The sequence below is a fragment of the Abramis brama genome (assembly GCF_963993115.1).
Source record: "Abramis brama genome assembly, chromosome: 8".
NCBI classification, from domain to species: domain Eukaryota; kingdom Metazoa; phylum Chordata; class Actinopteri; order Cypriniformes; family Leuciscidae; genus Abramis; species Abramis brama.
In genome coordinates this window covers 36588149-36601073 of record NC_139970.1, presented here as the reverse complement: position 1 = coordinate 36601073, position 12925 = coordinate 36588149, and the positions used below count along the sequence as shown (strand labels likewise).

The window sequence follows — 12925 nt, the reverse complement described above, 5'->3', positions numbered from 1 at the left end:
TGGTGATAGGCAGAAAATTAATGACTGAAGGAGGCACAGCTGTGTGTTTTGTTAGAGAATGTGACAAAATGTTTGTGTGTGACAAAATGACGTATGTTTTTGAGTGTGCATAGATGCCTTTTTATATAAAATCAACTATCGGGGACTATTATTACTCCCCCCATCATTCTCATTGCAAATGGTTAAACTGCCTTTCACCTACCACAAAAGAACAAAACAAAATTCAAACGCTCTAGTCATTTTCCATGAGTCATATGTGGTCATGCCAGATTAATAACTTTGTCACTCTGCAAGGGTCTATTAGCAAAACAAAGATACAAGAAATACTCCAAAATCCGAGCAATTGATCATGTATTATAATTTCCATTTGGTCACAAATAAATGATGTTTGAAACCTTTCGCTACACACTCCACAGATTGTTTGTGTGGACAGTCTGACCTCTGAGGCCATGGAAAGTTGTGCATAGCCAAGCCAACAGAGTGCTATCCCCTTTCAGAACAATTATTGCTAAGTGTGTGGGTTGAAGCCAAAGCCCACATCTTATTGCTCAACCGTTCCCCCTAAATACAAACCCAAACGCTGAGATTTTTCTTTCATTTGCATTGAGAAATCCACTATTTTAACAACAATTACAGCAGTCCATGTCATATATGTACATTTATTTCCATAAAAGAATTTCAGCCGTAATTGACCATGAAAGAAATGTATTTTTCAAATAAAAACTAACAGTAAAGACTTGCTAAAATGATAAAGCTGCAGATTTTGATGTTTCATCCTATATTCAGATGTACTTTACTCGCTGTACATCATTTCTCATCATTATTATAGTTCTTCCACCCAGCAGTTTAAAACACCCATATTAGAAACATCGCTGTGTAATGCACAGAGCAATTACAGGTGAAATGTTCCCTGAAGAGACAGAGACAGCATGCACTTTACGAGAGAACTATTCGCTGAGAATGAATATAAGCACTCTTGGATTGAGTGTCGGCTGAAGCAGACCAGAAATATACATTGCAGTTGCATGTTTACAGATTTAAAGTCTAAGGGTAGGCTGCACAAATAAGGATTAAATCCTTAAAAAGGTTTGTTTATCTAGGATTTATTTGAATTAAATCAATGTTGCACCACTTAATTTTGAACATGGCTAAACAAATCAGTCATTAAACCTTCACCTGCAATTAATTTTGATTGTCTGCCATGATAGATTTGCCAAAAATGGCAGTAATGTTACTTGTTCACTTCCTTTTTCAATGACTTTAAAAACAGCCTCTGCAATAAGTAATGGATTTTCCATTCCACAAACAGTTCTTTATACTGGAAAAAAAAAGTTTATTACATTTTAAAAATGGTTCTTTTAAGAATTGTTCACAAAAGGATCTTTAAGGAACTGGTAAAGTAAATTAAAACCACAATCAAAATGGTCTGAATGCAAACCAGCAACATAAATCTTAGTCCTTATCAGTGTACCCCACCTAAAACACTTGTTTGCTATGTAGCTACTGTATAAACATGATGGTGACCAGCCAATGTCAATCGGTCTCTTGTCTCAAAATCTGAATCAGTAATGATTCTCAAACAACACAGACTATTTAAAAGCAAGCTATTTTTACCATTCTTGTAATGACCAGGCACAAACCATTTTTCTCTCCTTCATTCAGACTGACTCTAATTGAATAAGGTCTAGGCAAAACTCCTGGCTGAAGGCCTATATATAGCTGTGATGTCTTCCTGTGTAACTGGAGAATGGGTGGCCTATTAACATCACAAAAATCTGAAGCCTGGCACATTCCACTGTCAGAAATAGCCAGAGGGGTAGAGATGGTCCTTCTGGCCAAGACGACAGAGACATTGAAAGACAGGGAAGTGGAATAGGGTAAGGTAAGGAAGGCAGAAATAAAAACGGGAGAGAAAAAGGAGAGATACATAGAATGGGAATGGTCAAAAATCACAAAGAATTATAGTAAAACAATACAGACTTCAGAAAAATCTAAAATAGATTAAAATGGGAGGATAACAGTGAGTAGTTGGTGGGGACAAAAAGACATTGTAAAGGAAAAGCAAAAGAGAAAGACATATGGCATTTAGCTGAGTGACAAGACAGGTGTGAACTCCACAAGTTGTCCAGAGGATTGACACATGTATCATGACTACAGACGTCACAGACACATACTCTATATCAGTGTGTCTCAACTGGTTTTGCTTCAGGACCCAGATTTGATATCATGTTAATTCGACATTAAACATTTGTAGCATACAAAATGTTAACAAAAATGCACTAAAAATAAAAATGAAATGGACTTCCCGGCCAAAAAAACAAAACAAAAAGTTGTTGTTTAGATTTAAATAGGCAAATGCTTCTATAATTGAATCATTATTGCAGGGATTGATATGTTTCTATATGTTATATATTTGACAACTAATTAATTAACAGAGTGTGACACATCATGCCCATATTCCAGAATGACAATGTCAAGATTGATCAGGCTCAAATTGTGAAAGAATGGTTGGGAAGGAGCATGAAGAATCATTTTCACACATTAATTGGCACCTCTGAGTCCAGACCTTAAATTGAAAGTCTTTGGGATGTGCTGGAGGAGACTTTACAGTGTGCTGGACGCTAACATTGTCAATACAAGACCTTGACAAAAATGTATGCACCTGTTGATGGAAAAACATCACAACATTTATTTCCATCAAGAGATGCATACATTTTTGGTCAAGATCTTGTATTGACAATGCAAGAGTCAAGCACTCTGTAAAGTCTCCTCCAGCACATCCCAAAGACTTTCCATGAATTTAAGGTCTGGACTCAGAGGTGCCATTGTCACATTGTCATCCTGGAAAATTATGTGTTGTTTTATGGTTGTTTAATGAAATGAAAAGCTACACACTCCGTCAATAATCGCTACATTAATGATCAAATCATAGGCTCTTAAGAATTTGCCCATTTAAATCCAAACAGTGACCTTTTTTGGCCGGGCAGTGTACTGTATATTACTAAGAACTGCTTAGCCAGTCAAACAAATTAGCATGACATAGCCATATTAGGAAACAATTGAGATTTTATTATAAATGCATAAATGAAAATTATGAAACATATTAAAAGAAATGTATTTTGTTATGCACGATTGTATGATTATCTTTTTTAGTGACTATTAGAACGGACCTATTGAGAACAACCACTGCCTTATATTTCAAAATTTACACACCCAGATTCTCAGCCATGCCAGTAAAAAGATAGATTTTCTGGTAACACCATTTTCTGGACATTATCTAACACGCATAGCAAACAGATTATTCATTACTTTGAACATTGCAAAAATTCTAAGTTCTATTTGCCTCATACAGAATAGCTTTTCCACAGACCCCCTGGAGTACCTTCAGGGACCTCCAGGGGTCCAGAGACCCTTGGCTGAAAAGCCTGGAACTTCACAAACCAAACTGGGTCCAGTTAGACATAACACACCCTTGAAAAAATATCCGATACCCAAAAGAAGATCATATAATACTCAAGGTGCCAATCATTAACATGGAATGTAATAAATGTACATCAATTTAGCATTTTAAGAGCATGCTGTAAATACAGTAAGGGTAAAAGTTTGACCTGGCTAAATAAAACACCTAAACTCTATTGCTGTTGATGGAGTGCAAATGAGAAAATGTTAGTGGCATCGGTGAAACCATAATACTGTCAGAATTATGTGCTGTGACGTGGCCAGTTCTGCACTGTTAAGGATAACAAAGAGACAAAGCCAAATATAAACACCTAAAGGACAATCCCCTCTCATCGTCTCACAGATCTAAAACCAACAAATGACTTCTGCTAAAAACAGCTAAAACTTACTACATATTCCTTTATGATGACAAAATAAAACAAAAATTAACAGATTATTTTAGAGTATGAATGAACAGATCACCACTGTTTTTTAGATGATACTGAAATTTCAAGATATATTTGTGGGGGGGAAGGGAATATAACATTTTGCAACTTTACAAATAATGGGATTATTTTATTGTGCCAAATAGTTTCTTTTTTTTGAAAAGACTGTCAATAAATTTCACAATTCCTCCTTGAGATGAGGGTGTTAAGACCAATGTTTTAATTTTGTCTCTGTATATATACATCGAAAAGCATAGAGATAACATTTTAGCTATATCGCCCAGCCCTATATGTTTTACATGTTCCCACACATTCCTTGTAAAGACATGGTCAATTAGACACATTTTAGACTGTGAAAGCAAACAACCTCTGCAACATTTCGGCCCCAAAGGTAACTGGAAAAAGAACACATGAAACCTTGTCTTTCCCATTTGAGTAAGAAGGCGAAGTGCTTACTTCAAAGCTTCAGAGGAGAAGACAGAGCACCCTAACATTGGGGGTGGAAATTTCGCAGCTCTACATTAAGACGGGTGAGCAGTTTGTCTCCATCAGCTGCCCCCATCATTCCACTCTCGGCCACCAAACAGATCCTTGAAGTTACTGCCACCATGGAACCCCAAACAAACAAAGTGATTGAAGAAGGAGGGGTGAATACTTCACTGTATTTTTCATAATTGGATTATCCACCATTTTGTGAGACACATCTGAGGGGTGTTACTCCTTTAGCAAATTATCACGCATCACATTTTGGTGAGTGAGAACGTTTGCCTTCCACCTTTTTTCTCTGAAGTCTAAACTCGATAATGAGCTACACAAGCTTGATAATAGGGCACAATGTCCTTATGTTGGGGTGTTCATTCATTTCTACAAGGCTGTAGGTAGACTGAATAAGCCACTGACCTTTCAAAATGAAACATTAAATGTTAATATACTTAGCTACATTTGTAGTTACCTTCACCCAAATCCAAAACGGCTAGGACAGCACTGCTTCTGGCTTCTCCAAGATGGTTGGTGGCGATGCAAGTATAGAGGCCGGCATCACTGGGTTTGCAGTCTCTGATCCACAGGCCTCCATATTCCTGGTTGTCCATGTTGAGCAGGTCATCATTGTGGTACCAGTAGAGGGTAGGCTGTGGGTCTCCAGCCACTGCCACTTTCAGACGGATATCACAGCCGGTACCTACCGCAGCATTCCTCATCTTCCGGATGAACACTGGAGGAGTTGGAGTTGGGTATACGGAAGCAGCGGTATCTGGTACGACCTGATCAGAACTAACTTTTGCCCGTTTCAATGGTATCCTGGGACTGGGAGGCGCCATTCCTCTTGCTTCTTCATCAGCACCCTTCTTCAGGGTCATCTGGACCTCAGCCTTCCTCATGATGCAGTTGAGAGCTTCTTTACAGACTGCTGCACGTTATTGGACTGATTAAAGCTTCAATTTACATTAAAACGTATCTCTAATCTCTAAATTGTCCATAAATAAAATAGCTTTTCATAATTTGGTGTTTTGATATGGTAAACATATTCCAAACATTCAAGCAGACATTATCAAATGCAAGACTCCACTCCAGGTCTAAGTTATCAATGCCAGATAATGCAATACTTACATATCCAATGACTTCATTAAAAGGTGGAAATCTCTACCTGCATTAACAGAAGACCTTCTGAAAGGCCTTCAGGACCGTAGAAATTTCCCACAGGTTTTCTGCATTATAAATGTTTTGGAATATGTTTCTCACATCCTTGAGGCATCCAATTAAAGAAACAGAAAACAAAAAGCTTAATCTTTGTCCAATTAGGCGAATGGAGCTTGTGCATGTACTCCTGGCTGGTTGGTATTTTTAGAGCGAGTCCCAGAGGATCATATTGCATTAGCAACTACCCCTGTTGCCTTTTGGAATATTTGGCCTCAGCTTTTCACCCTCAGACTCAGGTCCCGCAGTTCTTCGGCATCTAAGGAAAAAAATGACCACTGGATCCTTTAGGCGATTACTCAATTGCAGGATTTCCAACTCTGTGGTGGTTTCCAACTCAGTGCCTGCAGTGCCCAGATTTCGTCCCCTTGCCCTCCAAGTTAAGCTGTCTCACTCATGATAACCCCCTCCCTCCACTCGAATGTTCCCCCGGGGAGGTGACAGACAAGTCCCACTAAGTCATCAAGGAACAGCTGTACCCTGATAGGTCAAGTTTTTTGGACAGCCCGGATGCTTTGGCCCAGCCCCTCATCTTCTTCTTTGGCACTAACAGCCAATCACAAGCTCCAGAAATTGTGACATAGTGACCTAATGAGGGAGGGGTTCAGAATAAAGCTCGGATTCATGTGTCAAAGATAGTTGCTTAGTAAGAATCAACACCGTCACCAGCACCAGACTTGGCAGTGGGATTTTTTTTGTATTATTCCCTCAGAAAATTACATGATTCAACACTCAAGCCTTGTAAGAATTCATATTATTTCCTATTATTATTAGAACAAAACCTATTGATATTTGATTATCTCATCAGCAATGGTAATAGTTGGCTAAATGAATGAATTCCCTCATGAGTGTAATGAACGTAGTGATACTTTGCACAGTCCAGTGAACATGAGAACCAAACAAAAGACCCTAAAACAACAGCTGCAATACAACATAGACTGCCATCTGCTGGACATGTTGTATACAAGCAATAATAACGCTATTTCATGGTTCAAATCTAGATTGTGAAGACGACAACATATTCATTAACTGTAGTGGTCGAAGTCCAAAGCTGGTAACAACATCTAGAGAGCTAGATAGCATAATGCTGATATTTTATAATATAAATAAAGTGAATTTTGGTTAAATATTTGAAAATATTGTGTTCAATAATTAAAAAACATTTGATAATTAATTAATTGGCTGATATGTCAGTCTATCAATAATTATTTAAATGTGAACAGTCAACAAAAAGTTCCTAATTCAACAAAATGATATTGTGTCCAATTCTACAATATGATAAATAATTAGGGACATTTATACAGACTATTGTATAAATAGTGACTATACTATATATCATTTGTAATTATATATTAAAAGTAAAAATATTACATCCACAGCTTCATGAATGTTTTACCTCACAAGAGTGTTCACAATCCACCAAACCTCTTGTAGATTTAACAGATGACTAATGTAAATTTTAATTTTCCCTACTTTATAATGAGATCATAAACAAGTAAAAGGATTTCAGAGGGCTGAATTTCATGCTAAACATGTGCTCCCTTCTCCTTGGAACCCCCTTTGAAAGGAAAATCCTTTCTGCAGTTTGTCCTGCAGGACCCAGTTGTCATAGAAACAGCATCGCTCCCTAGACTGTTGAATTGAGAGCAAATGTGTGGATGGTGCACAGGTCTCTGAGTGAGTGAGTGGGAGGGAACAGGGGAGGCATATACAACACTTTACTATTCTAACACAATAGGGGAGATAGCAGATGTTCCACTAGGACACTGTTTTAGGGGCTAGGATGATTGGAAAAGGCATGGATGAATGGCAGGCATGGAGACACTGGCTACGAGAATGATTGACGTTAACGGAAAACAATGAATATAAGAGTTCCACTTACGTGTGGTCGAGTCTCACTTAAAGCTGGAAGCAGAGCGGTGATGCTGTGATGAGTGGAGAGTCTGGTGTGTGTGTAAAACATCGACCCCTGCTGGTTGAAAAGGCACCCTGATCATTTGGGTGTTTCCTCTGTGATGTCACTAAGGATAGAAGCTGCCCACTTGTGATGACATTTCAAATGTTCCCTAAATTGTTAATGTAATGATACTGATGGCAGCAATAGGGACAGTGATTCTTTCAAATATAAATACCAAATGCACTTAAATATGATCGGCACAATGATTTTTATAGTGTATGCTATATAAATATTTTAGTTATGCTCAACTCTACAATACTTCATTTTCTAGAAATGATTGATTGATCTAAAATGATTGCAATCTCTATAAAATGTTTTTTAAAAGCTAATCCCTCATTTTAACATTTTCAAATACATTTTTATGGGGAGTCCAAAAGTCTTGGACCATCCCAAAATATAGAAATTCTTTCAAATGTAAAGCACTATAGTTCATTTAAAAAGAAAAAAATGTGAAAAGATCCATGTACAGAAACATACCCATAATCTAAGGTGCAATGCAATGATCTTAGAGTAGTTTTATTAGATTTTTTACTTAAAATTTATAAATATGAAATGTTATTGTTTCTGAAGTTAATCGACTAGCAAGTCCAAACTTTTCTCTAAAAATAATGTGATTTTCATGATCACATGCAAAATTAAGTAAAATTCCAGTTAAAAAAAAAAATCTAAATCAGATGCATTTAATTCATACACTAATTTGTAACAAAATCAGCATTCATTATCAAAGCTACTTATTTAGTTTTATGACAAGGTAAATAATCTGTGATCATATCTTGTGACTCCTTTGGTCGCATTAGCCTTCTTGAAAGTCTGATATGTAAGTCAATGCATAACTCATATTGGATGGAGTGAGTTACCTTGAAAGTGTTTTCAAAGCAAAATAGCACTTCATTCATGTTGAGCATTTGATGAATGTAAAATGCCCTTATGATTAGAAAGACATCTCAATACAGACGCAAACACACTGCAGAAACCAAAGCATACTGTATGTACCAGTGTGTGCAGCTGTGTAAAGATTACTATGAGATCCACATCTAAATCCAGGGGCTTATAAAAAGTAATTCACAGATTCTTCAGTAAGCATTTTAAATACCACATGGATACAGCCAAGCAGTTAGCCTAACAGCTAAAGTTATATAGAGTCCTGAATAACGTCTATTGTACAATGTCACATGGTTAAAAATGCTAATATTATGCTTGTAATACTATATAGCCTATAAACTTTTTTGTAATATTCTGTTAAACTTGTCATTTTGGCGTTATTTGGGGAGTAGCAGTGACGCAAACATTATCCTCGTTGCAAGTGAACCACATTTAATTAATGAAGGATATGAAATATTTTCTTCTACCTTGTGAAGTTTTGTTGAATGTTTTCGAAGATGTTTCGAAGTTGGTATCATCTAATTTGGCTAGTTTCTAGTGTGACAGCGTGGGAATTTGCGCCAAATTACGTTTGTTTGATTGGAGGAAAATACTTTGACGTCACTTCATACGTTCATTCAAGGTGAATCGATTCTTCCTACTCGGTCTTCTCTTCGCTCCACATGCGTTGGAAAGTCTGATTCATCTCAGTGAATCGGTTCCTCCTACTCGGTCCTCTCTCTCTTTCATGTAGCGCTTGAAAGTCTGATTCATTAATGTGAATCCATTTGTTCTTGACTGTATAAAATGAACAGATTAAACAAAAAAATATTTGAGATCTAGAACGACTTGTTTAGCTCTTCTTTTGTAACGGAATATTAAGTTGAATATTAAGTTGAATTCGACTTGGTTATATAAATTATTGTGGATTCTTGCTTAGTTTTAAGGTTAGTCACCCTGGTTGCGGTCCAAGTCAGATCTCAACTCTCATTGTTTTGTGCCAGACAAATACGGCTTGGTTAGAAGAATTATAGCCTATATATTTTATATTGAAGCAATTACTGATTGGTACTTGTTAGTTGCGGTTTTCTAAAAGCTTCACTATTTTAACTTTATTGTGCGCCTGTAGATGTCGCTGTTTTATCACAATCTCTAGAGTTGGATTATATTGCACGAGCTCACCGCTCAAAAAGCTAAAATGCAATATTACATACTCAGAAAAAAAAGTTAATGTTAATAAATGTCATTTAATGTTAAAATGCATTGTTAATCCAGCAGTAATTTAACCCAAGAAGATAACTAGCCTATATTAAACGACAATAGTCTATTTTGATTAATTAAAAAAAACTCAAACATCATCAACATAATGCTTGATGTTAGGCATAACAACTTCTCATTGACGGGAAAACTTCAAATCTAAAGCACAATATCAGCAATTAAAAACGAAATAGGGTGTCACTGTTGCTAATGACATCAGTGGAAATGAAGGCAGTCCCACGAGCACGCGCACATCGCAGGCAGGTGAGAGATTGACGTCAGGTCGGAGGAAAAACGGCTGTGTAGAATAAACCTGCTCCTCTGCTCTACGGGATACATCGCTGTTTAAAGATTGTTCATAGAAAGTCAGGAAAAATCCAGGATGGTGATAAAATGATGGTTGGACGGGGAGAGCAGTTTGATGAAGAGATCGTCCTCCTTCAACGCCAGACGGTGAAATAACAGAAACTTACTCACAACAACTGGGTAAGTGAGCTTGTATTTAGCCACACCGTCACACTGTATCAGTTGTGTTTGTAAATACATTTACGCATTGTGTGTGTATATATAAGCATTGTATACATTGTTAATATGAGGCGGTGTGTTGTCACTGTTACCGTTTCAGACAGGGACTACACCCTTTGAAGTTAAATGTGATACTGTATATGATATTTATGTTTTAGGATGGTGACTGTACCTAATTTCACAGCAAAATGATCTCCAACTCATACCTAAGAATGTAGTTTCATTAACACTACATGATATTCAACATTATATTCACTTGATAGTAGTGTTTAATGATCCTAATGTTCTTTATTATTGATAATCAAGGGCAATTACTGAATTTATTTTGTTTGAGGTAAATCTATATGACAAAAAAATCATTAAGGTGTGTTGCATTCTTATTCAACTTAATCATGTGGGGAAAAAATAGTAGCCTACTAATTAGTGACATCAAGTGCCAGTATCAAAATGGTTTAATGCACAAAAATAAGCAATATTGTACTTAATATTTGGCTAAACATTGAAATGTAGTAATGTTACTATAATAAACCATATAAACAACATGCAAATTATTAGCATGTGCATATAGAAGAATGTAAGCCAATCACATGACCCATAAATGCAACGTAACAATGTAAAATATAAGATATATTTATTATTATATGCACAGTAAAACACCAAGGTTTTGACCACACAATTAAATTCTTTTTTTTTTTTGCAAGTCTCCCTTACACAAAAATATACAATATAAATACAAACAGTGTGCAAAAAAAATATCAAAAAAGTGCAAATTATGTGCATTATAACAATGCTGATGGCATATCGGTCTCAAGCTCTTGTCTGAAAGGCAGCAGACAAGGAAAAAATAATCATGCTTTTAAAGGCCCTCCAAAAATGTATCCCTGGCAAAAACATACTATAATTTTTTTTTTTTTTTTTATGCTAAAAATTTTAGCATCAAAAATTATCATACAAAATGTAACTATTTTGCTAGCAAAAATGTATAGCCTATATCAGATTCAGAATGCACTGCAACTTTTCTGTGTCGGTCAATAGAGAAAGATGCTTTTTGGCTCTTCAAGGTAATGGCATCTACCAGCAAAATTACTTATGCTAATCAGCCCAACCTTGACCAAATGGTTGCGACCCACCATTTGAGAATCACTAGTTAAAGCTACAACATGAAGACATTATCCACTGTGTCCTTAACAGAGGTTTATGTTTTTCACACAGAAATGGCGAGTGATCGGGTGGCCATCCTTACAGATGATGAGGAAATATGTCCTGTCTGAACCCTTTAACACTCTGTCCCTGGGACAGGTGGCAAACACTACACCATGCAGTCAAACAGCACTGCCTGCCCCCTCAGAAACACTTCAGACTTCACGGAGTATGAGTCAGAGTCTCGTCCTAAGTTTTCCGCTGGTATGTTAATTCTGTTCTCTGCCCAGCTATCCAGTTGCTTGGGGTCTGCTACCATATCAGCTGTCTGTGTATCTCCTCATCTGGCCTTGGGATTGAGTCTTGTTTGCTGATCTCTGCTCCCCTGCTCTGGGACCTCCACTGCTGACTCTCATCAGCCAAGTTTTGACATTTGTGTTCTCTTCAGTTCTGTGTCCGCGTGACGGCAGACTCCTGTGTTGCCTTTTTCAAATAAACATTGTTTCTGCACCTGCCTTTGCTTTTGGGTCCTCAGTTATCTCTGACACCACCATTTAAATTTTTATATTTCATGTAACTTTATTATTATAAAAATTTAAGTGTTTGTATACAAATAAGTTAATGTTTACCTTCAATATTATAGTAGGCTAACTGACTCCCATAGTTTACAGTTAAGAGATTTGTTTTCCTTGAGAAAATTTGCCATGTATTGTACCTGATATCCAAAATAATCAATACTGAATCGAAATCGAATCGAATTGCAAGCTTGTGAATCGAAATCGAATCGAATTGTGAAATTTGTGTCAATACCCAGCCCTAGTGGACACTATCACTATTCAGTACTTGGGCCAACATAGAGACCGTTATGGACTTCAGAGGATGTGGGGATCTCTGGGATGGGGTATCGCTATGCTGTCGGTGGGCATTTGGATCGACCACACGCACATCACAATCTTCATCCAGGGCTCGGGTTGTGTTCTGCCTGACTATAAGAATTACCAAATTGCGTTCATAGTTTTTGGGGTGCTGATGAGCTCAGCGCTGATTGTGGCCACGCAGTTCCATTTTGACAACAGTGTTTGAGCATACCTTGATTACACCTGGTGGACCTGGTTTATCAAGAACAATGACACATATTTCTGCTGATTTGACACCAAATGAATTGGTTAAAGTAATTTCATATTTTCCAACATCCTCTCTTGTTGCATCCTTGATGACAATCTTGGATGCTGTCTTTGATGTCAGAACATTAACTCTAGTTGTTTGCTTCAATGAGTGACGCCAATGGCGCAAGCCATTGAAAAAAAAAAAGGGTTTCATAGCACAGCGCATTCTGCGTCCTGTCTGAAAGGGCCATTAGTGATTGAGAGTACTTGGTGTGATAATGTAATGTAAGTATTGCATGTCTTGGCACGTTCACAACAAGTGGCATGACTTGGCACGACAAGTTATGGCACGTTCATTTGTGGAATATGCAGTGAACATAGCCAAAGTTACAGCACAGTAACTGTAACGTTAACTACCCGCAAATTAAAACCTGCAAACGTCAGCCCAGTGCATAACAACAATCGTTGATTGGTGAACAGAAATCGTGTCAGATGGAGTG

The 12925-nt window shown here is 37.2% G+C and overlaps 1 protein-coding gene and 1 long non-coding RNA gene across 5 annotated transcripts in view; one reads left to right on the top strand and one right to left on the bottom strand.

Moving 5' to 3' along the window:
- The window catches only part of spegb (striated muscle enriched protein kinase b), an 80915-nt gene extending 73414 nt beyond the window's left edge, over positions 1 to 7501 (bottom strand). The window contains exons 1-2 of one of the 4 annotated variants that reach the window (XM_084122723.1): positions 4837 to 4963; positions 4341 to 4484 (exon numbers count right to left, since the gene is read on the bottom strand). Coding sequence is in view for 1 of the 4 variants with exons in the window: in XM_084122719.1 (XP_083978845.1) it covers positions 4837 to 5263 (427 nt within the window). In the remaining 3 variants the exon portion in view is untranslated. Of the gene's footprint in view, positions 1 to 4340; positions 4485 to 4836; positions 6023 to 7461 lie in introns of those variants that run through there. The other 3 variants (XM_084122724.1, XM_084122719.1, XM_084122722.1) reach the window with 3 other exon arrangements.
- Positions 7502 to 9861: 2360 nt separating this feature from the next.
- Positions 9862 to 11834, top strand: LOC311088531. The gene is made up of 2 exons (XR_014607512.1): positions 9862 to 10140; positions 11392 to 11834. It is a non-coding gene; the product is annotated as an uncharacterized lncRNA (long non-coding RNA).
- Positions 11835 to 12925: the final 1091 nt, after the last annotated feature.